Source organism: Phyllostomus discolor, chromosome 3, assembly GCF_004126475.2.
Source record: "Phyllostomus discolor isolate MPI-MPIP mPhyDis1 chromosome 3, mPhyDis1.pri.v3, whole genome shotgun sequence".
NCBI classification, from domain to species: Eukaryota; Metazoa; Chordata; class Mammalia; order Chiroptera; family Phyllostomidae; genus Phyllostomus; species Phyllostomus discolor.
Window position 1 is genome coordinate 124,817,489 of NC_040905.2, and position 26,963 is coordinate 124,844,451.

The 26,963-nt window shown below is 33.0% G+C and overlaps 1 protein-coding gene across 1 annotated transcript in view; it reads right to left on the reverse strand.

Moving 5' to 3' along the window:
• LOC114506931 (ATP-binding cassette sub-family A member 3-like) overlaps nt 1-26,963 on the reverse strand; it is a 309,809-nt gene that overhangs the window by 138,597 nt on the left and 144,249 nt on the right. The window contains exons 12-15 of the mRNA XM_028524874.2: nt 18,655-18,809; nt 18,260-18,415; nt 17,486-17,696; nt 6,534-6,684 (exon numbers count right to left, since the gene is read on the reverse strand). Coding sequence (XP_028380675.1) covers nt 6,534-6,684; nt 17,486-17,696; nt 18,260-18,415; nt 18,655-18,809 — 673 coding nt within the window. The remainder of the gene's footprint in view (nt 1-6,533; nt 6,685-17,485; nt 17,697-18,259; nt 18,416-18,654; nt 18,810-26,963) is intronic.

A 26,963-nucleotide genomic window follows, 5' to 3' on the forward strand; every position in this document is an offset into this window, starting at 1 on the left:
TAGAATTACATTGTGTGTTACTTTAAAGTGGAATAATAAGGCATAAAGTGGAGATAAATATCTATCAACAGCTTAATCAATAAATTATAGTAGGAATTTATGATAGAGTAAGATCTAAGTAAAATGTAGATTTTATTTCAGTTATCTTACAAACAAAGAAACCCTAAAAGTCCTGTCATAGAAAGTTGATTGAAAATGCTGGTAAGTGAACAAAAGTCAGAATATTAATATAAGATCTCATATCTATAAAACTAATTACTATAATTGTACATATGTCAATGGATGCATGTCATGGTCATGGAAAACACTCAGCAAATTTTCCCAGTAATGATTTTTATGGGGGATGATTATGGGATAACTTTGCTTTCTAATTTATATGCTTCAGGAATAGATAAAATTTTTAATCTTATCATTATATAATCACATAGATTAGCAAACTCTAGGCTGCTTAGTGATAAATTAATTTGTAATAAAACATAATTATAATAGGTAAATTAATAACAATAACAAATTATTATATGAGCCAATCATATTAAGAAATACATATAACCACTTTTGTAATTATACAAGTTTTATTATATATAATATATAAATATATAATTAAGATAACATTTAACGAACATAAACATATGTGCTAGCATAACATAATATTATTAAAATAATATATTAAATATATATCAATAAATATATTTATTATATATTATATATTTTATGTATACATTTGTTATATGTTTAATACATATTAATACATATATTCATTTATATATTTTATTTATCTATGTATTATGTTTTAATATATATTAATAAATATACCTATCAATACATATTACTAAGATATATAGTATTTTATTATATACAGTATAAAAATATATAATTAAGATAGTACTTAACAGATATAAATTTATATATCATATTATTACATAATATTGTACATAATAATATATAATGTAACATGGTACATTAATAAATTTAATATATTATTATGTTATATTACATTATATTGTTATATATTATATAATATTTTAATGTATACATTTATATTTTCCAAGTACCATGTTAATATTTATATACTGTGTATAAGAAAATATTTTACACTCTAATAATATATATTAATAAACACATTTATTAATGCATGTTAAAATAGTGATATTAATCTATAAATACATGTGATATTAATATATCTTAGATATCAATACGTAATATACAATACATTTAATGCTATATAATATTGTGTTATATCATAGTATAAGATATCATATAAATATATTATAATATGTCACACATTATATATTATACATTTTACCTATAATATAGAATATATAATAATATTTAATATAACATATAATACATGATGCACAAAATGTAAAAAATGTAATATCATGTATAACATATGATATAATTATATTATAACATAATATGCCCATATATAATCATACAATCGTATAATTATTAATATGCAATATAATATAATAATATGTAGTATATTCTAATAATATAACCACCAGTAATATAATCATAGAATCATAGAATCATAGAATCATAGAATCATATAATATAATTAAATACAATATAATATAATTATATAATCATTATAAAATTATTATAGAAAATACAATACAACACATACAACATATAAAATATATAATATGATATATAGAATGTAGAAAATATATAATATATAATGCCACATATAATATATGATACGTTACATAATATATAACATACATAACATTCTATATAATACACTATATTTGCTATTATATGTTATGTAATATGCAATAAATAATAGTATGTGATATTGATATTTAGGGAATATAAAAAATATAAAATGAAAAATTCAATAATATATAAAATATGTACAATATATAACATATTATATAATATACAATGTATAACATATAACATAATATTATACTATATTATATATAGTGTTTGGATTATGGAGAATGAAAAAATTATAAAAGGAAAAAATTTGATAAACTTGAGTATAAGTATTTTTCTAATCATGTTTTATTATACATTATATACAGTATATCATAGATATAATGTATGATATATAATATATATTTAATAAATATAAATATGTAGAATATATATGTATATATTATTCTTTGAGGAAAATACAGACAATTTCAAAAAGCAAAGAAGAAATGTGACCACACAGAGACTACCCCTGTTAACATTTGATGTGATTCCTATTCATTACATTTATTAATTTTTGAATTCCATAACCAAAGATTACTTTGAACTTTTCTTGAACTTCATGTTAATGGAATCCTATGGTCTGTGTTGTTTTGCTAAATACAATGTCTGTGACATTCATTTATGCTTTATATACCACTAGTTCATTCCTTCCTATTGCTGAGTAATATTCATTCATTTTAATATTCATTCTTTTTCCTGCTGATGAATATTTTAGCTGTTTTTGGTTTGGAGCTGTTATGAATAAAGTGCTTACAAACATAAACATTCTTTTATATGTCTTTTGGTAAACATGTGTTCTTTAGGTATACACTATTGCTGGGTCATATGATAAGTACATAAAATGCTTAATAGAAATGGTCATTTTCCAAACCTTTTTTACCATTTTGTATTTCTCTTATCAGTGAGATTCAATTGTCATGTTTACATGTCTTTTCAATTTTAGCCATTCTCATGAGTGTGCAGTGGTAATCTATTGGTCTTTTTTTATTCTTTGAAATTTGCTTAGAGTTCTGAAAATAATTCTTGACATAGTCTTTCTTTTCATTAGTTCTCTTTTCTTCCAAAATTATTGGTCAGACTTTTATTAGTCATTAGGAATTTTATTTCATTTTATGTTGCTCTCCTTCATCACAGAGCCTTCTTTAATAGACTTACAGTGTCCTTTTAATTGCATTCAGACTAGAAAGCAGAGTCTACAAAACTTTCTATTCTTGCAGTACATTAATTTTGACAGTAGGCATTTCCTATAAGCCTTTTATTTCAAAATTCTATATCCTTCCTATAGTTTAATAGTATTTTCTTTCATCCTTATGAAAGAAGATTGATATTTATTCAGGATAACTTATAATTACATAGAACTTCTGGAGGAAATTCTGTCCAAGACTAAGGTGAGATGCTACCTGATTCAGTGATTTCACTTCTAAATTTTCATTCTAGTTTTCTTTCTTTTTATTTATTTTTTATTTTCTCAAGAATCAACCTTGAGATCATTGGTATCAATTTGTGAAGTTTAACATTAGATTAGATTAGCACATCTTCAGTTTTCTAACATCATGGTGTAGATGGAAGAACATAGACTTTGGAGATGAATGGGCTTGCATTTGAATCTAGCCTGCTTCCCCATTACTATGATTTAATCTAACCTTAAAAGTCATTATATCATTTGTAAAAAGGTAAAATAAGTACTTTTAATTTCTCCTGTTATTGTTGCAATGTTATTTTGCTTAACATTTATTCATCTATAGTCACTGTGAAGTGATTTGAGGGTCTCATAAGCATGTTGTCCTAGCTTGGAGACCTGAATTTATTTAATCTGTGAGAGGCATCTGAAAGTCTCTCCCTTCTTATTTATTCTTGTATTTGAATTAAAAGATCATTCTCTTTGATTAAAAAGACAGAATCAAATAAGTTGAAGTATTTTGCTTCCTTGATAATACTGAAGCTTCTTGTCTTTCATATTTTTAGTGAAGAAATTTTATACTTTTTCTTATTGCCAGATCCCAACTCCAAAATCTGATGCCTTTAAGACAAGTTGAGGCTAGAGTAGATGAAGGTATCAGGTCACTTCAAAAGAGGCCCTACCAAAGCAAACTTACATCTGGATTTTATCTGAATCTATCACAGATTTAATTTCCCTTCCATTTTTTTCCTGGATAATCTGCTTAACTTTATCTCACATACTACCTCTCCTCCTTTTGCTTTACCAAAGAGATTCTTGCAATCCTCATACATTTTTCCAGTTTTTCTGCTCTGGAGTCAACTTTGGTCATGATACCCCAAACTCTAAGAAAAATGCACAGTGCATTTTAAACTTCCTGATAATATTCTTTACCAACGTCTTTTATATTATTGCTCGTTGAATACTAGGTATTATTCCACTTTTTTAATCTTTGGTATCTGTGGTCAGAATTGCATTTTTGAATCTTCCAAATAATCTTAAATGACTTTTTCTTTCAAGAGGTTTTGCTAGCTAGTCTTGCTTGTTTATATATCTTCCAATTTTGGCCTGTGTTTAAATATACCAAATCCTTCCTTTTCTCTAGGTATGAACTTCACCATGATGTGGCAAATTTCCCCCAAGTTCTCTGACATTTTCCCCTCTGAGGCCAAGCATGTTCTTGATTATCAAAATTAGATTTAGAGTAGCAATTTGTTTCTTATTTCCTCCATCTTAGGATGTGTTACAGTTGTAAAGAAAAGTCAGGGACCTGTATGAGACCTGCTTTGGGGTAAATAAAGCAAGTTACAAGTCTAAGAGAACTACTCACTTTACTATGTTATCTTGTTTAACCCTTGTATTAAAAATATACTACTCATTTCCTCCTTTTAACTTCCAGTTTCACAGAATGTTTTTAACATGTTTATTTATCTTCCTATTGTCCTCCACTGTGTTTTTCTGCACATTTACAAACTCTAATTCATTAACTTTAAGGATCCAAATATTCCTCAAAATGCAGCACTATTCTTTTTTTTTTAAAGATTTTATTTATTTATTTTTTAGAGAGGGAAGGGGGGGAGAGAGAGAGAGGGAGAGAGAGAGAGAGAAACATCAATGTGCGGTTGCTGGGGTTTATGGCCTGCAACCCAGGAATGTACCCTGGCTGGGAATCGAACCTGGGACACTTTGGTTCCCAGTCCGCGCTCAATCCACTGAGCTACGCCAGCCAGGGCTTAAAATGCAGCACTATTCTGATACTTCACTTATATTTCTATTCCTTTGGAATGCTGCATATCATTCCATTGCCATATTCTAAAGTTAACTTTCATTCCAACTTAAGTAAGTTTCAGCAAAGTTTTACAGCAAGTTACAGCATGGTTTTAAAGTGTCAAAATCACCTCCCTTGTAAGATACATTCAATAAATTAGAATATAGGTACATGCAATTAAGATTATTTCTTTTTCTCTTCTTTATTATTTATTCAGGTAAATAAATGCATGTTAGGTCAATGTCTTGCAAAAGGCAAGAGTTCAATTACCATCAGCTGTCACAATTTTAGCTGGATTGAAAATCACTGAGAATTAAGCAATTGTTTCATTCTTTTTGTACTATACTCTGAGATAACTCAATCCATAGGTATTTTTTTTTCTTATAATTTTCTCTTCATTAGTTTAAAACTTTCCCTCTTAGAGAAAAGACATTCTTCCCTAATTTAATGTTTCATTTTATTTCTAGTGAGTCTATCATTCCAAATCTGGATTTTTGGAACAACAATCTACAATTAGTTGTTCACCTCTAAGATCATCTTCCTTTTTCTTTTCTTTCTTTCTTTCTTTTTTTTTTTTGTCCTCCAAGTCCAAATGATTGGTAAGGAGATATGATTAACATCATCTTCCAAATGTGAAGATCTGATGGAATGTGAAGATATGATAAATTAAAAAGTATGTTATAAAACATCACCTGCTTCTGAATTTCCTTTTTTACTTTTGAGAATGTCATTTGTATTCATATGGATGAGGACAAGTTTAAGCAAGTGCTTTACTTGTGTCTCCAGAGAGATTCAGCAGCTTCACATGGACCACAGCTATCAAAATGGGCCAAAGCTCCCACCTGATTCATACTTCTTTAAGGATACATGTCTAGAATTTTATTCCTAATTCTCAATGATACTTTATACCTTTGTTCCTGCTCATGATGAGGGTCTTGCTTCTGCTAAGCTGCCTGACCATATGGTTCTAAGCTGCTGCTTCTCAATAACTTCCAGACTGCTAAATAACAAGTTCAAATAATGCAACTCTTTTTCTGTTTTTATCTTTTTGATACATTCCTCTTTTTATTAGAAAAGGAGACATTAAATTTTTTTCATATTCTTCTTGGTTATGACAACTTGTTTAACTCTAGGGAATATCAAAGCAAGTATTTACTCGTATATGACAAGAAGATCAAAATACCATACTCTGAAAGTCACTGATGAGTACTCTTCGTTTCCATATGAAAGCTAAAGTTAGTTTTTTTTTTTGCGACTTCCTTCTGATGAATAACTTGGCTAACTATAGTGCAGTAAAATTCTTTATTTCCTCCGAGTTTTTGTCACCTTGGCTTTAAGAGCCAGCACTACAGGCATATTTTTCATTTTCTTAATATTTCTATTCACTCTACTCAACACACAATTTTTATTCTACCTACAACATACCATTCATTATCACCAATTAAAACCAGGACACTATAATGGTGAGGTGTCATACCTCTCTTCAGTCCAAGAGGCAGCTAGGACTGGAGTTTGTTTGTTTTTTTTTTTCATGAACTCTACTTGCTAAGCCTGAAGAAACCAGAAAAAGCAACAATTTCCTGTTATCTAAACATCAACTTTTAGTACTCTCTTAATCCATACCTGTGTGCATGCTCTTTGGGTAGAATAAAAGATAATTCATTTCTAACATTCTTCTCCAAATTTGCTGATGGTGTATGATAATGTATCAACTTGGAGATTTCTTCAACATTACAGTGAGGCTCCTTCACCATGACTATGTGGTATCCCACACCTGAGAAAATCCATTTAGAAAAACAAAACAATTTTATATTTCTCTATTCTTATGAGATTCCACTTGGTTTTTCATGATTTGGGTAAGCAAGAAGATAGAACATTCCACAATTCATCTGATTACAGGTGCCTAATAAATACTTCTTTTGTAATTTCATTAATTTTTTTAGAGACCGATAGAAGATAGAGAGGAAAATCTGTTATCTGACCCTCTTGTCCTATATACCCTGAAATCTGAGAGAATAAGATTTATATTCATTAAACACACATTTATTGGGTGCCTATTATACTCAAAGCAGTAAATAAATCAGCTAAAGATCGTGTCCTCCAGAGATCTGAGAAATCATTCCAGAGTACTCTGCACCTTCACTAGGTGCAGTCCACTAGCCTTCCAGAAGCTGGATGTGTAGGGGGTAGTGAAAAATCCCTCCACAGCACTCCAGGATTTGTAGAAAACAATACCTGGCATTCTGATAGCTCAGGGCATGAGAAAAAAATTGAGAAAAATAGCTCTGGGATACTTCATTAATGCTTCTCTGCAGTGGCCCTTCAAAAGTTTGGGAGAGAGAAGTAAAAAGTGCAGGAATGGGCAACAAAGAGAGTGTGTGAGATAAAAAAAATCTGGAAACTAGACTGTAGCTTAAAGACATTTCTATAAGCTCATTCATGCACAGATCCCAACCTCTGCTAAGAGCAAAATCTTGATTCCATTTTTTTAAAGAAGATTTTGTTTATTTGTTTTTAAAGAGAGGGGAAGGGAAGGAGAGAGGGAGAGAAACATCAATGTGCTAGAAAAACATCTATTGACCTTTTAGTTTGTGGTATGACAACATATAAACTGTGGTATGACCGAACCCACTGAGCCACACCAGTCAGAGCAATCCCATTCTTAAAACGCTTGAAGAAAGTGATGAATAGAATCTAAATAAAGCTCTAACACACACCAATATTTTCTCAAATATAGATCATACTGATTTAGTTGTTTACTATAATAGTGGCCCAACATACCAGAGCATATTTTTTCTGAGAATAAATATCAAATATTTTATTCTCTACTGTTATTTTATTTATAAAGTCAGTAAAAAAATTACAAGGCATGCAAAGAATAAAAAAATATAACCTTAAATAGAATGAAAAAATTAATAGAAGTAGAATAGAGATTTTTAAAACAAAGAAACAATATATCTCCACAATCTAACTCTATGAAATGGAGGTGTATGACTTACCTAATAGAGAATTCAAAATAACCATCATAAAGATGCTCACCAAAGTTAAGATAACAATGCAAGTGATATTGAGAATTTCAACAACAAAAAATAAACTTTAGCATTGAAAAATCATAGCGCTAAAAGAATACAATTTATTGAATTAAAAAATTCACTAGATGAAATAAGCCAGGTGGTGAGGGACAAATACCATATGATTTCACATTTAACTGGAACCTAATCAACAAAACAAAAAAACAGGCAAAATATAACCAGAGACATTGAAATTAAGAACAATCTGACAGTAACCAGAGGGGAGGTGGGAGGGGAAAATGGCGGGGAAGCAGGAAGGGCTTTCAGGAATAACTATAAAGGACACATGGACAAAAACAAGGTGGGAGGGGGTGGAAGCAAGGGTGGGAAGTGGGGATGGCTTCGGGGGGGGGTGGTGGGGGGTAAATGCAGACAACTGTAATTGAACAATAATAAAATAATTAAAATAAATAAATTAGTTACAAAAATTCACTAGAAGGGTTCAAAGCTGACTAGGTAAAGCAAATGAATGAATGAGTGACTGCTATGTCAAGTCATGGGAAATTATTCATTCAGAAGAGCAGAAAGAAAAAAATAAAGAAGAGTAAATAAGGCCTATAAGACTGATAAGATACCATCAAGTAGAGCAATATACACATTGTAGTAGTTCCATAAGGAAGAGAGATGGGAAGAGAGAGAGGGAGGGAGGGAGGGAGGGAGGGGAAGAGAGAGAGAGAGAGAGAGAGAGAGAGAGAGAGAGAGTTTATTCAAAGAAATAATGGCTAAAAATGTCCCAACCTAGGAATGAACATCCAGATTCAGGAAGTCTAGAAGATTTATTCAAGATGAATTCAAAGGAATTCACAATGAGGCCAATTACAATCAAACAGTCAAAAGTCAAAAGAAAAGTAAGAATTTTAAAAGTCTCAAGAGAAAAGCAAGTTGTCACACACAAAGATATTCTCTTAAGTTATACAATGTCTAATCACTAGGGTGTAACACCTTGAAACCAATATAATATTATGTCATTATAATTTAAAAATAAGAAATTATTTAAAGTTATAAAAGGAAATCTCATGAACAATGATATATGGATTGCCTGAGTGGTAGAGCTGGGTGGAGGTAGGCAAAGGGGGAAGAGTGAGGACAACTGTAATCGCATAAACAATAATATGCAATAAAAAGGACAATAAAAAGAAAGCCATTAGACTGTCAGCATATTCTTCAGCAGAACCTTTGAAAGTTAGGTGATATATTCAAAATGCTTAAATAAAACAGTTCCAATCAATAATACTATACCTGGAAAACTGCCCTTCTAGAATAAAGATACAGACTTTTCTAAAACATAAAAGTTGACAGAGTTCATTGCCACTAGACCTACCTCATAAGAAATGGTAATGGGATTTTCTTTCTTCAGGTTGAAAAGAATGCATGCTAGACAGTAATATGAAAGCATGTGAGAGTATAAAACTCACAGGTAATGGTGAAAGTATAGACAAAATGTTGTAATGTTGGTGGGTGAATTACTGTTAATTCTACTGTAATAGTGAAGAGGCAAAAGTATTAAAAATGACTATAACTAAATGTTATATTATTACTAAAAGTTAACATAGATAAAATGACTTACACAATACAAATAAATATATAAGTTGTAACATTAATGACTAAAATATGGAGGGGAGGTACAGAGTGTAGTTTTTATAGGCAATGAAGCTTAAATTGTTATCAGATTATAATAGACTGTTATAACTATAAGATATTTTATGTAAGCTCCAAGGTAACCACAAAGAAAATATCTATAGAAGTTATACAAAAAAGAAATCAAAGCACATCAATACTAAAAATAATATAAAGGAAATGAAGACAGAAAGAGAAATATGAGAAAAACAATAACTAGTAGACAGACAAAAATTAACAAAATACATAATAATAGTAAATTCTTCCCTATCAAAAATTATTTTACTCATAAATGTACACAAATTTAACTCTCCATACAAAATACATTTAGTGCCTGAATCGATAAAAAGCAGGATCCCACTATATACTCTCTATAAGAAACTCACTTTAGATTTAAAGACATACACAGGCTGAATACAAAGGGGTGCAAAAAGTATTCTATGAAAATATAACCAAAAAAGAACAGGGGTAACTATACTTACTTTGGGTAAAATAGACATAAAGAAAAAAATATATATAGTCACAAGAGAAAAACAAAACACTGATAATGACAAAATGATCAATTCAAAATAAAGAGATAAGAATCCTAAAAAGATATATACCCAACATCAGAAGCCTAAATATATAAAGCAAACATTGGTAAAACTGAAGTATGAAATAGCCAGAAATACAATAATAGTAAGAAAGTTCAAAATACTACTTTCAATAATGGACTGATTAACTGGACAGGAAATCAACAAAGAAACAGTGGACTTGAACAACACTATACACCAAATGAACCTAATAAAAATATACAGATTATTCCAACAAACAGACACATAATATATATATTTTTTCTCAAGTGTGCATAGAACATTCCCCAGGATTGATCACATGTTATATCACAAAACAATTTTTAACAAATTTAAGAAGGTTGAAATTATACCAGGTATCTTTTCTGGCCATAATGAAATAAACTAGAAACCAATAGTAGAAGAAAAATAGAAAGATTCAAAATTAAACAACACATTTTGAAGAACCAGTGGGTCAAAGAAGATATCAAATTAGAAAATATCCTGAGCCAGGTTTAAATAAAAACACAACATAACAAAATTTATGGGATGCTGCAAAAGCAATAGTAAAAGAAAAGTTTTTGATGATAAATACCTACATTAAAAATGAAGAGAGCCCTCTAATGAAAAACCTAAGTTTACACCTTGAAGTACTGGAAAAGGAACAAACTAATAGTAAAGTATCAGAGGAAGGAAGTGGTAAAGAATGTAACAGAAATAAATGAAATAGCATAAAGACAATAGAAAAAATTACAAAACTAAGAATTGGCTGTTTAGAAACATAAACAAACATTTAGCTAGACTAACTAAGCAAAACGATAAAATATAAGTCAGAAATGATGAGACATTACAACTAATGTCATAGAAGTAAGACGGATCACCAGAGAGCACAATGAAAAAGTAAATGCCAACAAATTGAGTGATCTAAAAAAACAGGTAAATTCCTAGAAACATACAATTTACCAAGATTAAAGTATGAAGCATTAAAGTCTAAACATATCTACCACTTGTAAGGTGAATAAATCAATAATAAAAAATCTCCCAATAAAGAAAATCCTAGGAAGAGGTAACTTCCATGAGGAATTTTACCAAACCTTTAAAAGAAAGTTAATGACAATTCTTCATAATTCAAAAAAAGTTTGAAGAGTACAGTATACATTCGTACTCATTTTATGAGGCCAAACTTACCCTGATACCAAAACCAGAAAAAGACAGAAGAAAAGAAAACTAAAGGCCAACAATCCATACACATAGATGTAAACATGTTAAACAAAATACTAGCAAACTGAATTCAACAACATATTAAAAGAAAAATACCATGATCCAGCAGGATTTATTCCTGATATACAAACATGGTTCAGCATGTACAAATCAACAAAAGGAACACATGTATAATATAAAAGAAAAAATTACATGATCATTTCAATAGGTGCAGAAAAAACACTTGACAAAATTTAATACACTTTCATGATAAAAACTCTCAACAAATATGGTATTGAAGCAAATAATTGAACATGATAAATAATATATGAGACAAGCTCACTTCTAATATCATGCTTGATGGTGAAAAACTAAAAGCTTTTCTTCTAAGATCAGGAATAAGAAAACGATAACCACTCTCACATTTCTATTAAATATAGCCTTGGAAGTTCTAATAGAATAATTAAGCAAGAAAAAAAAAGGTATCCAAATCACAAGGGAAGAGGAAATTATCTCTGTTTACAGATGACATGATGCAATCTGTAAGCAACCCTAAAGACCACACACACACACACACACACACAAACACACACACACAAATGCAAAACTTATTAGTACTAATAAACAAATTCAGCAAGAGATAGGTTATAAAATCAACATAGAAAACTAAGTTGCATTTCCACACATTAACAATGTACTATCCAAAATGAAATTAAGAAAAAAATCTCACTAACAGAAGCACTTGGAAGAATAAAATACTTAGGATTAAGCTTTAACTAAGGAGGTGAATGATTTTTACACCAAAAACTAAATAAGTATTGATAAAAGTCAGGGCAAGGGAGAGCAACAGGGGAAAATGTAGGACAACTGTAACTGAACAACAGCAATAAAAGAAGACACAAACAAATGGTAAAACATCCTGTATTTATGAATTGGAAGAATTAATATTGTTAAAATGTCTATAGTATCTTAGGTGATCTACAGAGTTAATGCTATCAAATCCCAATGGAATTAATTTATTATAGAAATAGAAAGAAAATTATCTTAAATAAGAAAAAAATCTTAAGAAAGAACAAAGCTGGGAGCATCACACTTTCTGATTTCAAACATATTATAAAGCAATTATAATTAAAACAGCATGGAATGGTATCAAATAAACAAATAGCTGACTTCCAGCCAAGATGGAGGTGTAAGTAGATAGATATATTTTGCCTCCTCATACAACCAAAAGAAGGACAACACAAAAACAAACAAACAAACACAGAACTGCCAGAAAATTGAACTGTACGGAAGTCCAAGAATCAAGTCGTTAAAAAAGAAATATTCATCCAGACTCCTGCAGATGGGCAGCTGGGGTAGAGAGGACTTGCAGCAAGGCAGTGGCTGGAAGAATTGATGGTTGCACATTTGCATGCAGATAAATTGGGAGGAACAACTGGGGAGTGAAACAGATCATGCAAACCAGGGTTCCAGCATGGGAGGGAATAAAGCCTCAAAACCTCTGACTATAAAATCTGTGGGGTTTGCTGAAGTGGGAGAAATTCCCAGCCTCACAGAAGAGAGACTCACAGGATCCTAGAATGTACACAAATGTACCCACCCCAGAATTAGCACCAGAAGAGCCCAATTTGCTTGTGGATAGTGGGAGAAGCGACTGAAAGTCAGCCCAGAACTGAGCAAGAGGCATTGCTCCCTCTTGGACCTCTCGCTCACATACAGCACCACAACAAAGCAACATGGTATGCCCCACCCTGGAAAATACCTAAGGCTCCACCCCATACTACATAAAAGGTGCACTGAGACTAAAAAATATGGCCCAAATGAAAGACCAGATCACAACTCCAAAAATAGAAATATATGATCAAGAGATAGCCAACCTATCAGATGCAGAGTTCAAAATACTGGTAATCAGGATGCTCACAGAAATGGCTGAGTATGGTTGCAAAACAGAGTAAGAAGTGAAAGCTATGAAAAATGAAATAAAGGAAAATGTGTAGGGAACCAACAGTCAAAGGAGGGAAACTGGGACTCAAATCAACTATTTGGACTAAACGAAGAAATAAACATTCAACCAAACTAGAATAAAAAAAATGGGAAGAGGCTTAGAAACCTCTGGGACAACTTTAAACATCTGAATCACAGGGGTGCCAGAAGGAGAAGATGAAGAGGAAGATATCAAAAACTTATTTGAAAAAATAATGAAGGAGAACTTCCCCAATCCGGCAAAGGAATGAGACATGCAAGTCCAGGAAACTCAAAGTCTCCAAAAAAAGTTGGATCCAAGGAAGCACCCATCAAGACAAACCATAATTACATTACCCAAGATTAAAGATAAAGAGAAAATCTTAAAAGCAGGAAGAGGACAGGAGAACATTACATGCAAAGGAGTTCTTATAAGGCTATTATCTGATTTCTCAAAAGAAACTTTAAAGACAAGAAGGGGCTGGAAAGAAGTATTCAAAGTCATGAAAAGCAAGTACCTACATCCAAGATTGTTCTATCCAGCAAAGCTATCACTTACGGTGGAAGGGCAGATAAAATGCTTCCCAGATAAGGTCAAGTTAAAGGAGCTCATCATTACCAAGTCCTTATTATATGAAAGGGACTTATCTAAGAAATAGAAGACCAAAAACTATAAACAGTAAAATAACAACAAACTCACAACTATCAACAACTGTACCTAAAAAACAATGAAAACAAAAACTAAGCAAACAACTAGAATAGGAACAGAATCAAAGAAATGGAGATCACATGGGGGGGGGGTCAGTGGAGATGCAGAGGGGAAAAATGGGGAAGGTACAGGGAATAAGAAGCATAATTGGTAGTCACAAAATAGGCAGGAAGAGGTTAAGAATGGTATGGGAAAGAAAGAAATCAAAGAACTTATATGTACAATCCATGGACATGAACTAAGGGGGGAATGCTGGAGGTTTGAGGAATACAGGGTGGAGGGGAGATAAAGGACAGAAAAAAATTGGGACAACTGTAATAGCATAATCAATAAACCATACTTAAAAAGTCTTCTTCACATTAGTCTTGATAATACCTTTTTTGAAATGTCACCAAAAACACAGGCAACAGCAAAAGTAGACAAGTGGAGGCTACATTAACCCCAAAACATTCTGCACCACAAAGGAAACAATCAATAAAATGGAAAGGCAGCCTAGGGAATGGGAGAAAGTATTTCTGTATTAGGTGAAGGATTACTTTACAAATTATATAAGGATCCTCAACTCAGTAGTAAAGTTAATAGCAAAAACAAACAACTATCTTGATTTTAAAATATGTTAAAGATTTGAGTAAGACAACGGGGTGGGGGGAGGATTGGATGTGGGAGGTGTGAGATGGGTAGGGCAGGGGAGAGTAATGGGGGAAAATGGGGAATAACTGTAATTGGACAACAATAAAAAACAAAAACTGATTTGAATAAGACATTTCTCAGAGAAGACACACAAATAAATGGTCAAGAGGTACATGAAAAGATGCTCACATACTAATCATTAGGGAAATGCCTAAAACAGGTAAATTAATTTTGAAAAATAGAAAAAGTTAGTGTATAGATATCACCTGTTTTCAATATTTACTATAAAGTTACAGTATTCATGACTGTGGTATTTGTAAAAAGACAGACCTCAATCAGTGAAACAATAGAAAATCCAAAAGTAGACCTATATATAAATAGTCAGTTGATTTTCATCATAGGTGCCAACTCAACAGAAAAAGGAGTGTGTTTTTCACAAATGATTCTGGATACTCAGATGAAAAAAAAATCAGCATCAACACTTCCTAACACCATTTAGAAAAATAGACTTGAAATAGATCATAAACTTTTATAAGCAATAGCCATACTCAATGAGTAAAAACTGAAAACATTTCCCTGTCAGGAACAAGACAGGGAGCCAACAGCGAAGGGAAGAGGTATCAGCTTTCACCACTCTTATTCAACATTGTATTGGAAGTCCTAGCCACAGTAATCAAACAAGAAGAAGAAATAAATGGCAGCCAAACTGTAAAGAAGGAAGTAAAACTGTCATTATTCACAGACAACATGATATTGTAAATAGAAAACCCTATAGGCTCTGCCAAAATAAATAAACAAATCCCCAAAAGACTTGACCTAATAAATAAATTCAGCAAAGTAGCAGTTTACAAAGTCAATATTCAGAAATTGATGGCATTTTTATATACAAGTAATAAACTATAAGAAAGAGAAATTAAGAAAACAATCCCATTTACTATTGTAACAAAGAAAAAGAGTACTTAGGATTAAATTTAAGCAAGGAGGTAAAAGACCAATACTAAGAATACTTTAGAACACTGAAGAAAGAATTCAGGAAGATACAAATAAATGGAAACATACACAGTGCTCATGGATTGGGAGAATTAACATCATTAAAATGTACATACTCCTCAAAGCAATCTATAGATACAATGCATTTCCTATCAAGGTATCCATGGTGTATTTCATAGATCTAGAACAATGTTCCAAAAATTTATATGGAACCATAAAAGGCCCCAAATAGCCTCAGCAATCTTGAGAAAGAAGAAGAAAGTTGAAGGGATCATAGTATCTGATATCAAACTATACTACAAGGCCACTGTAAACAAAACATATATATCAATACAATTGAATAGAGAGCATAGAAATAAACCCACATCTTTATGGCCAGTTAATAATTGACAAAATAGGCAGGAGCATACAATGGAATGAAGACAGTCTCTTCAATAAATGGTATTGGGAGAACCACACTGATATATGCCAAAAAATGAAACTAGACCATAGTTTGGTCTAGACTAACCACTAGACTATTTTACACCATACACCAGAATAAGTTCAAAATGGATTAAAGATTTAAATATAAGTTACAATACCATAAAAATTCTAGAGGGAAACATAGGCAGTAAAGTTTCAGATATCTCACATGGAAATATTTTTGCCAATATATCCCACAGAGCAAGGGAAATAAAGGAAAAAATAAACAAATGGGACTACATCAAGTTAAAAGGCTTCTGCACAATTAAAGAAACTATTAACAATATGAAAAGGGAACCCACAATGTGGGAGAAAATATTTGCCAATCATATATCAGAGAAGGGTTTGATCAACATATATGAAGAACTCACATGACTCCACTGCAGGAAGACCAACAATCCTATTAAAAAATGGGCAAAGGACCTGAACAGACACTTCTTCAAAGAGGACATACAGAGGGCCCAGAGACATATGAAAGGATGCTCAGCATCACTAGCCATAAGAGAGATGCAAATTAAAACCACAGTGAGATACCACTTCACACCAGTTGGAGTAGCTATCATAAACAAATTAACAAACAACAAGTGTTGCTGAGGCTGTGGAGAAATGGGAACCCTAGCACATTGCTGGTGGGAATGCAGACTGGTGCAGCCACTGTGGAAAACAGTATGGAATTTCCTCAAAATACCTAAAAGTGGAACTACCTTTTGACCTGGCAAATCCACTGGTTGGATTATACCCTGAGAATCCTGAAACACTAATTCAAAAGAACCTATGCACCCCAATGTTCATAGCAGCACAATTTATAATAATTGAATGCAGTAAATGAGTTTACAAAAAAACTGTGCTGCATTTACACAATGGAATACTATGCTGCAGAAAGGAAGGAGGAACTCCTACCCTTTGCAGTGGCATGGATGGAAGTGAAGATCATTATGAAATGAAATAAGCCAGGCTGTGAAAGACAAATACCATATGATCTCACCTATAAGTGGAGCCTAATCAACAAAATAAACAAGCAATCAAAATATAACCAGAGACATTGAAATAACAAACAACGGGGGAAAAAATGGGGGAAGGGTCATCAAGGAACATGTGTAAAGGATATATGGACAAAGCCAAAGAGGCTAGGATTGAGTGTGGGAGGTGTGTGTGTGGGGGGGCATGGTCGGTGAAAATGGAGACAACTGTACTTGAATAACAATAAAGGAAAAAAAGGCTCATAGTTAAGGCAGTTAATAGAATAGGAATTCACTGAAGTTTTTGGTAAATAGAAAAAGAGCAAAAATTATGTTAAATATATTAAGATATCAATATCCATGAAAATTATGTTAGAATATAATAAGACATTCATCTCCAAAGAATAATTTTAGGGAGAGAGACCATATATTTTTCTGAGGAAAAGTGAAGAGCCACAGCATCGCAAGGATCCCTTCACCATGATGGCTATGCGGTCACCCAGGATGTCAGCTTCGTCCATGTAGTGGGTGGTAAGTAAGATGGTGCGATCCTGTTTATACTGCTGAAGGAGATCCCAGGTGGCCCTCCTTGATGATGGGTCCATACCAGCTGTGGGCTCATCAAGTATCACCACCTAAAGAACAGAAGAACAATTCTATGACCATGGTTAAACATGTATTAGTGTCACTAGTGTCTTGCCAGTCATGGGGCTTACTCTGTTTTTGCAATTTCAGTCACTTGTCCAACTGAGCTAAGATAATGTGTTTAGACTAAAAGTAAATTAGGAATTCTGGACTGATTCTAAACCTATGACCATTTTATAACCACAAGGTTGATAATGTGAACCCATTTGGGATTTGGGAGGGTCCTTTCAGAGTATTAGGTACATATCAGCTCTTGGGTTTGTGTCAGTTGATTTCATTTATTGTTGCTCAAGTACAGTTGTCTCCATTTTCCCCTCACTACTGCCTCTGCCCCACCCATTCCCACCTTCCACCCTCAGTCCTACCCCTCTTTGGCTTTGTCCATGCATCCTTTATAAATGTCCCTTCTCCTATTTTCCCCATTATCCCTCTCCCCTCTGATTACTGTTAGCTTGTTCTTTATTTCTATGTCTTTGGTTATGTTTCATTTGCTTGTTTGTTTTTTAGACCAACTTCATAGCGGGCACATTTTTATCTTTTATTTTACTTTTACCTTGGAGCCCCCTATAAGTGCTATAATGACGGAGAGTTTGCGCTTCATTCCTCCACTCAGTGACTCTGAAAATGCATTTTGCTTTTCTAGCAGGTTAAAAGCAGACAGCATATGGTCAATTTCCACAGGGTACATCTTTCGAGGGATTCCTTTCATCTGGAAAAAGGAGCCAGAGTTTAGATGGCTTTTCCAACTTTATCTTAGAAATATTTAACAACAGCTTTTTTCTTACATCATCTACACAGTGTCTTCTTTCCTTTGCCTCTCTTTAGGGTTAAAGGAGAATTTATCAGAAATAAATTTTGAGCTTTCTAGGAATAAGGATATTGATAGTGGGTAATCTATATTAAGTACATGAATAGGGTGTGGGGAAAAGGAACATATCTTTGGCTTACCACACAGTAGAAATAAAGGTGTTCTGATACTGTCAAGTAATTAAACAACAAGTCCTGCTGGGGACACAAACCCAAGCTTTTCCTAATCTGGGCCATCTGCTTTGAGATGTCATATCCATTCACATAGGCCTTTCCACTGGTAGCAGCATAGAGACCTAGGATCAAGGAGAAGACATAACAGAAGCTGAGTTTTCACAAGGAGACAACAAACTTTTCATTAGCACCTCGACTTCAAAATATAACTACAGATTGCTCATTAGAATTAGCAATATCTCACCACCTCACACTCATGAGAATGGCTATCAAGAAGAAAGAAACAACAAATACCCACACTGTTGTCCATGTCTGTAGGTCGTTCATACATGTTGTTTGACTAGTCCCTTTCCCTTAATCCCACCATTATCTCCTTCCTTCCTCCCCTCTTGTCACTTTCAGGAGTGGGGGGTGAGATGGGAAGAGAAGGGCAAAGAGGGAAAAATTGGGACAACTGTAATAGAATAACAATAAAAAATGATTAAAAATAAAACAACCAAAGTTTCTTTATGAATGGATAAAGAAACTGTGGTATATGTGTACAGTGGAACTATTCAACCATAAAAAGAATAAAACCTTGCCATTTGTGACCACATGGATGGACCCCAAGGGCATTATACTAAGTGGAATAAGACAAAGACAAATACTATATAATTTCACTTATATGAGGAATCTAAAATTACATCATGAGTGAACAAACATAACAAAACAAAGTAGATATAGAACAGATTGGGGGTTGTCAGGCAAAAGGAGAGTGGGAAAAAATGGGTGAAGCTGTTCAAGAAGTATAAACTTAAAGATATACAATAAGTCATGGAGATATAATGTACAGCATGGCAACTATTATCAATAATATTGTATTGTATATCTGAAAAATGTCAAAAGAGTAAGTCTTAGAAGTTCTCATCACAAGGAAAAGAATTATCACTTTGTATAACTTTGAAGCATAATACAAATTATTATATTGTATACTTGAAACATTATGGGTATATGATGTATACTTGAACATTATATGTCAATTTTTCCTCAGTTTTTAAAAATTGCATGTGGTGATTTTTCCTCAGATATTTTTTTTTTAAAAGGAAATTACAGAATAAAAAGCCCAGAAATAAACCCATGCCAATACAGTCAGTCAGTATTTTCCAAAGCAGGGAGGAACATAAAATAGAGTAAAAATAGCATCTTAAGTAAATGGTGTTGAGAGATCTGGACAGCTACAGGCAAAAAAAAAAAAATGAGACCAGACCACTGACTTACACCATACACTGAAATAAACTCAAGATGGATTAAAGACTTAAATATAAATTGCTACACCATAAAAGTCCTAGAGGAAAACATAGGCAGAAGAATTTCATGTATCCCACACAGCAATATTTTCACTGATACACTCTCTAGGGCAAGGGATATAAAGGAAAGAATAAACAAATGGGACTACATCAAAATAAAAAGCTTCTGCATGGCTAAAGAAAACATCAATAAAATGGAAAAGGAAGCAACAGCATGGTAAAACATATTTGCCAATAATATCTCCAACAAGGGTTTGATCTGCAAAATATATTAAAAACTCACATGACTCCACTGCAGGAAGACAAGCAATGCCATTAAAAAATGGGCAAAAGACCTGAATAGATACCTCTTCAAGAAGAACCTATAGAGGGCCCAGACATATGAAAGGATGCTCCACATCACTAGCCATCAGAGATGCAAATTAAAACCACAATGAGATACCATTTCATACCAGTCAGAATGGCCATCATAAACAAAGCAACAAACAACAAGTGTTGGAGAGGTTGTGGATAAAGGGGAAACCTAGTGCACTGTTGGTGGGAATGCAAACTGTTGCAGCCACTGTGGAAAACAGCATGGAATTTCCTCAGAAAACTAAAAATGGAACTGCCTTTCAATCTAGCCATCCCACTGCTAGGACTATTCCCTAAGAATCCTGAAACACCAATCCAAAAGAACCTATACACCCCACTGTTCATAGCAGCACAATTTACAATAGCTAAGTGCTGGAAGCAACCTGAGTGCCCATCAGTAAATGAGTGCATCACAAAAACTATAGTACAATTATACTATGAAATGCCATGCAGCAGAAAGAGAGAAGGAGCTCTTACCCTTCATGACAGCATGGATGGAACTGGAGAACATTATGCTAAGTGAAATAAGCCAGGCAGTGAAAGACAAGTACCATATGATCTCACCTATAAGTGGAACCTAATCAGGAAAACAAAGAAGTGAGCAAAATAGAACCAGAGATACAGAAATAGAGAACAAACTGACAGTGACCAGAAGGGGAATGGGGGGGAGATAATGGGGGAAATAATGAGAAGGGGCAAGCAAAAGAACACAAATAGAAGACTCATGGACATGCACAATGGGTGGTGATTGACTGTGGGAGTGAGGAGGGATGGGGCAGTGGTGAGCAATGGGGGGAAAGGTGGGACAACTGTAACAACAATAAAAAAAAGAAATGTCTATTCAAATGGAAGAAACAAATTTTGGAGAAGATGGGAAGGAAAGGGAACCCTTGTACACTGCTTATGGGAATGTAAATTGGTGCAGTCACTGAAAAATCAATATGGAAGTTCCTCAAAAATTAAGAACAGAGCTATCATATGACCTAGCAATCTTTCCTCTGGTTATTTACCTACAATTTTTGAAAACGCTTATTCATAAAGATAGATATATATGGTTATTATGGCATTATTTACAATAGCCAACACAAAGAAATCACTCATGTCCTTCAATGGATGCTTAAAGATGTGGTACATATATAAAATGAAATACTACTCAGCCATACCACCTTCTTCAAACACTGCACAAATCTTTTTTTTTTTTTGCATTTCTGTTGCATTTTTACCTTTCTTGAAATAATAAAGAATAATATGTCAAAAATGTTGCTTATTTTCGTCCATCTTCAATATTAAATGTCTACACAAAAATACACCAATTTTCATGTTTTTTTTAAATGCACACTGATATGACAGCTGTCACAATACACTCTAACAAAATTATTTTGAGTGGAGTTAAAGACAACTAAGCACTGTTAAAACCATCTTATAGAAAAAACTGAATGAACTATTTGGCTATTTCAACTTTATAGTGTAATTTAAGAGAGCTATAGAGTCATAACTCTTATATAGCTTTGTTCACCCTTTCATTTTATGCTATTGTTCATACTACATCTGTATATGTCACAATTCCAACAATAGATTTTTATGATTATTACTTATAGAATTTTATGTGTATTAGAGAAGTTGAGAAAATGAGAGCATGTATCATTTGTAGAAGTTTTAATTTGCCTTTTATCATTTTTAGTTCTCTTGTTCCTGTGGATATATTTCCCACCTATCACCATTTCCTTACTTTATAACAGGATTGTTCCCCTCCACCTTCTTAGTGCTGTTATTTTCAAATACATTACTTTTCTAGATGTTGCAGGATCAACATGATGGTTATATATTTTTATACAATTTTTTTAAAAAATTAGTTAAGAGAAAAATTACTATTCATTCATGCTGTCTTTTATAATTACATAATTATCTTTACTGATGCTCTTTGTTTTTTTGTATGTGTATTCAAATGTCTATATGAGCTTATTTGCTTTCAGGATGAAGAATTTCTTGCTTCAGGTCTGCTGGCAATAAATTTACTCATGTTTTGTTTATCTGGAAATGTGTTATTTAATTTTCATTTCTGAGAGAGGAAACATTCTGAATTGGCATTTTTTATTTTCAGCCCTTTTTATATATTATTCCACTGCTCCCTGGCCTCAATTGTTTATAATCAGAAGTCAGTTCTTAATTTATTGTGGCACCATTGTATATGGCAAATTATTTGTCTCTCCTGTTTCCAAGATTTTCTCTTTGTCAGAATTTTTATTATGATGTGTCTGGGTATGGATCTCTTTCAGTATATCCTATATGGAGCTTGTTTAGCTTATTGGATATGTAGATTAATATTTTCAGCAAATTTGGGAAGTTTCAACTATTATTTCTTAGAATACCTTTTCTGGTTTGTTCTCTTTCTCCTCTCCTCCTGCCATTTCCATAACCTATATGTTGGTTCACTTAAAGGTATGCCAAATTTCTCTGAGACTGTTGAGAGCCATCCTGCCTGGTTTCAGGAACTGTAGCCTCATTAATGGACAAAAGAGTCCCATGGCTAGGGCTGAGTGAAAAGGCCTTGGGGCCATAAGGCACTAAGACAGAACCTATCCTCCTAGCAGGAGTGCTGCGCCTGCCTCCCACACTTCCTCCTGTTTGGCCTGGGTGGATGACTGGTTAGCCAATGACAGGTAAGATTCATCAAGTGAGGAACAACCTAAGACAGGCACAGTCATGAAGGGACCATCAGGGAAGGATTTATGGGGCTATAGAGAAGGGGCAGAAAGACCCATCACCCTTTGGCTTTGTCATAGCCTGAGTTCTTATTCTATATGTAAGAAGTCTCCTGATCTCTTGGCTGCTTTGCTCCCGCTGCCTGACTCAGCCTGAAAACAATGCCAGAGGCAGCTGCAGACTTGTACTGGAATGAACAGCTCCCATGGGCAAATCTGGCCTGAGAAAGAATGTACATTGTTTCCTTTGAGGCTTGCTTGATAGCCCTGTTGGTATGAACTAGGCCAACTCATACCTGTTGGTATGAGTTCAAAGCACAGGGATACATGCCTTCATGATACGTGCCTCAACAACCTTCTGTTGTTAGCATATCTTACTAACCCTGACTAGAGATAATCCCTGTGTTTCTTCAATTATTATCTGTAGATAATGTCAGCTTTTCACAAATGTAGTTTTTTGGACATTGATTGATGAGCTTTACTATGTGCATACTATGCACATAGTATGTGCTTACTATGTATCTCTGTGTGGGCTGAACTCAATAAAGACACAGTGAAGGAGGTGTTTGAGACCCTTATCCTCTGAGAGATTGGTCACCTTTCCTCCTCAAGCACATCATATCTTGGTAGACTTATTTTCATCCACAGCAGCAGGGGTGGAGTCCCCCCATGTGAGATGCTGTTAATATTTATTATTTTATATATACAATTTTATTTTTCTATTACACCGGACATTCAATATTATCTTGTATTAGTTTCAGTTATACAGCATAGTGGTTAAACAATCATATACTTTACATAGTGTTCCCCTTGATATTTCAAGTACCTACCTGCCACCATACATCATTAATATAATATTTTTGACGACATTTCCTATGCTGTATATTACATTCCATGAGTATTTTGTTTTTACTAATATAGACATCTCAACCCCTTCATCTTTTTGATACAGTTCACCAAACTGCATCCTGTCTGGCAACCACAAGTATCTGTGAACCTGTTTCTGTTTTGTTTGTTTGTGCTGTTCTTTTTCTTTTTGGTGGGGGGGGGCACAATTTTAGTAGCTCGTTAACAACAAAATACAATACTGAAGCTTTTTTTCCTAATATAGTGTTACTTTTTCATTGTTGTTCAAGTACAGCTGTTTCCTTTTTCCCACCACCAATTTCCCCCACCCACCCAGCCCTACTTCCCATCCTCAATCCTCCCCCCCCCCTTGGCTTCATCCATGGGTCCTTTATACATTCTCCTTGACAACCCTTTCCCTTCTTTCTCCTGTTATCTCCCTACCCTCTGGTTACTGTCAGTTCTTTATTTCATTGTCTCTGGTTATATTTTGCTTGCTTGTTTGCTGTGTTAAGTTCCACTCGATGTTGTTCTTTAGATTGTAAGGGAAATAATATGCTATTTGTCTTTCCCTGACTGATTTATGTCACTTAGCATAATACCCTCTAGGCCCATACATGCAGTCACAAGGGGTAAGATTTCTTTGTGGGTTTTTTTTTTTACTGCTAAATAGTATTTCATTGTGTAAATGCACAACCACTTTATTTTAATCCATTCATCTATTGGACATTTAGGTTGCTTCCATAGTTTGGCAATTGTGAATAATGATGCAATGAACATATGCATGAATGTATTTGTTCATGTTTAATGATCCTTAGGATATATACACATTTCCAGAAGTGGAATTGCTGGGTCAGAAAGCAGTTCCATTTTTATTTTTTGAGATAATTCTATACTGTTCTCCACAGTAGCTGCACCAATCTGCATTCCCATAAACAGTGCATGAGGGTTCCCATTTTCTCCATATTTCACCAACACTTGTTCTTTGTTGATTTATTAATGGTGGGCATTCTGGCAGGTGTAAAGTAATATCTTATTGTGGTTTTAATTTGCATCTCTCTGATGATTAGTGACATTGAGCATCTTTTCATCTGTCTATTGTTTGTCTCTATGTCTTCGTTGGTTAGTGTCTATTTATGTCCTTTGTTAATTTTTTAATTGAGTTGTTTGGGATTTTTTAGTGTTGAGTTTTTTGAGTTCTTTATAAATTTTGAATAGTAACCCCTTACCTTTGTTAGTAAGTTATCTTTTTATTTTGTTGGTAATTTCCCTTGCTGTGCAAAAGCATTTTACTTTGATGTAGTCCCATTTGTTTATTTTTTCTTTTGTTTCCCTTGCCTGACAATTCACATCAGAAAAAAATATGACTAGAAGAAATGTCTGAGATTTTACAACTATGTTTTTTTTTCTAGAAATTTTATGGGTATGAGTCTTACATTAAAGTTCTTAATGTATTTTGAATTTATTCTTGTATATGGTATAAGTAGGTGGTCTACTTTCATTTTTTTTTTTTGCAAGTATCTATCCAGTTTTCTCAACACCATTTATTGAGTAGGCTGTCTTTGCCCCATGGTATGTTCTTGCCTCTTTTGCCTAATATTAATTGACAATATAGACATGGGTTCATTTTCTGGACTCCCTAGTCCATTAATCTACATGTCTGTTTTTATGCTGGTGTCATGCTGTTTTGATTATATATCCTTGTAGTATAGTTTAATATCAGATAGCATGATTTCTCCAACTTTGTTCTTCTTTCTCAAGATTGCCATGGCTATTCAGGGTCTTTTGTGGTTTCATATAAACTTTTGAAATATTAGCACTAGTTCTGTGAAATGTGCTGTTGGTATTTTGATATACATGGAGTTGAATCTATAGATAAATTTGGGTATTATGGACATTTAATGATGTGACATCTTCCAACCCATGAGCACTGTATAAGCTTCCAGTTATTTGTATCTTTTTCAAGTACTTTATTCAGCATCATAATATTCTGTGTATGGTCTTTTACAACCTTGCTTGAATTTATTTTTAGGTATTTTACTTTTTGATGAAATTGAAAATGAGATTATTTTCTTTGTTTCCCTGTCTGATGGTTCATTATTGGTATATAAAATACAATTTCTGGATATTTATTTTGTACCCTGCTAATTTACTAAATTCATTGATCAGTACTAATAGTTTTTTTTTTTTGGTGAAATCTTTAAGATTCTCTACATACATATCTGGTCATCTGCAAATAATGACAGTTTATTTCTTCCTTTCCAACTTGGATGCCTTTTATTTCTTCTTTTCATCTGGTTACTGTGGTTAGAACATCTAGCACTATGTTGAATGAGAATGATAAAGTAAAATATTCTTGTCTTATTCCTGTTTTTAAGGTAAATACTTTTTGTTCCTTTTGTTTTTTCTCATTGAGTATCATATTAGCTGTGGGTATTCATACATGGGCTTTATTATGTTGAGGTATGTTCCATCTAGTTCCACTTTGCTGATAGTTTATTTAATAAATGGCTATTGAATTTTGGCAAATTTTTCTGCATTTGCTGACATGATAATGTGGTTTTTCTCTTTCATTTTTATATGATATAATACATTAATTAAAAATTTATATTGTCCTAACATCACATCCCAAGAATAAATGCCACTTGATTATAGAGTATGCCTTTTTTCAATGTATTACTGAATTTGGTTCGCTAAGATTTTGTCGATGATTGTTGCATCTATATTCATCAATGAGGCCTATAACATTCTTTCTTTGTAATGTGTATCTGGCTTTGGAATTAGGATAATGCTGGCCTTGTAAAATGAGCTTTGCATTCACCCCTTTTCTGGAAATTTTAAAAATAGTTTGAGAAGGATAGGTGTTAGTTCTTTAAATGTTTGGTAAAACTCACCTGTGAAGCCATCTGGTTCAGGACTTTTGTTTGTTGGAAGATTTTTTTTTATTAGCACTTCAATTTCATTTGTAGTAATCAGTTTGTTCAGATTTTTTTGTTCAGGTTGTTCCTTCTTGATTCAGTTTTAGAAGATTGTATGTTTCCAGGAATGTATCCATTTCTTTCAGATCAGGGGTGTCAAACTCATTTTC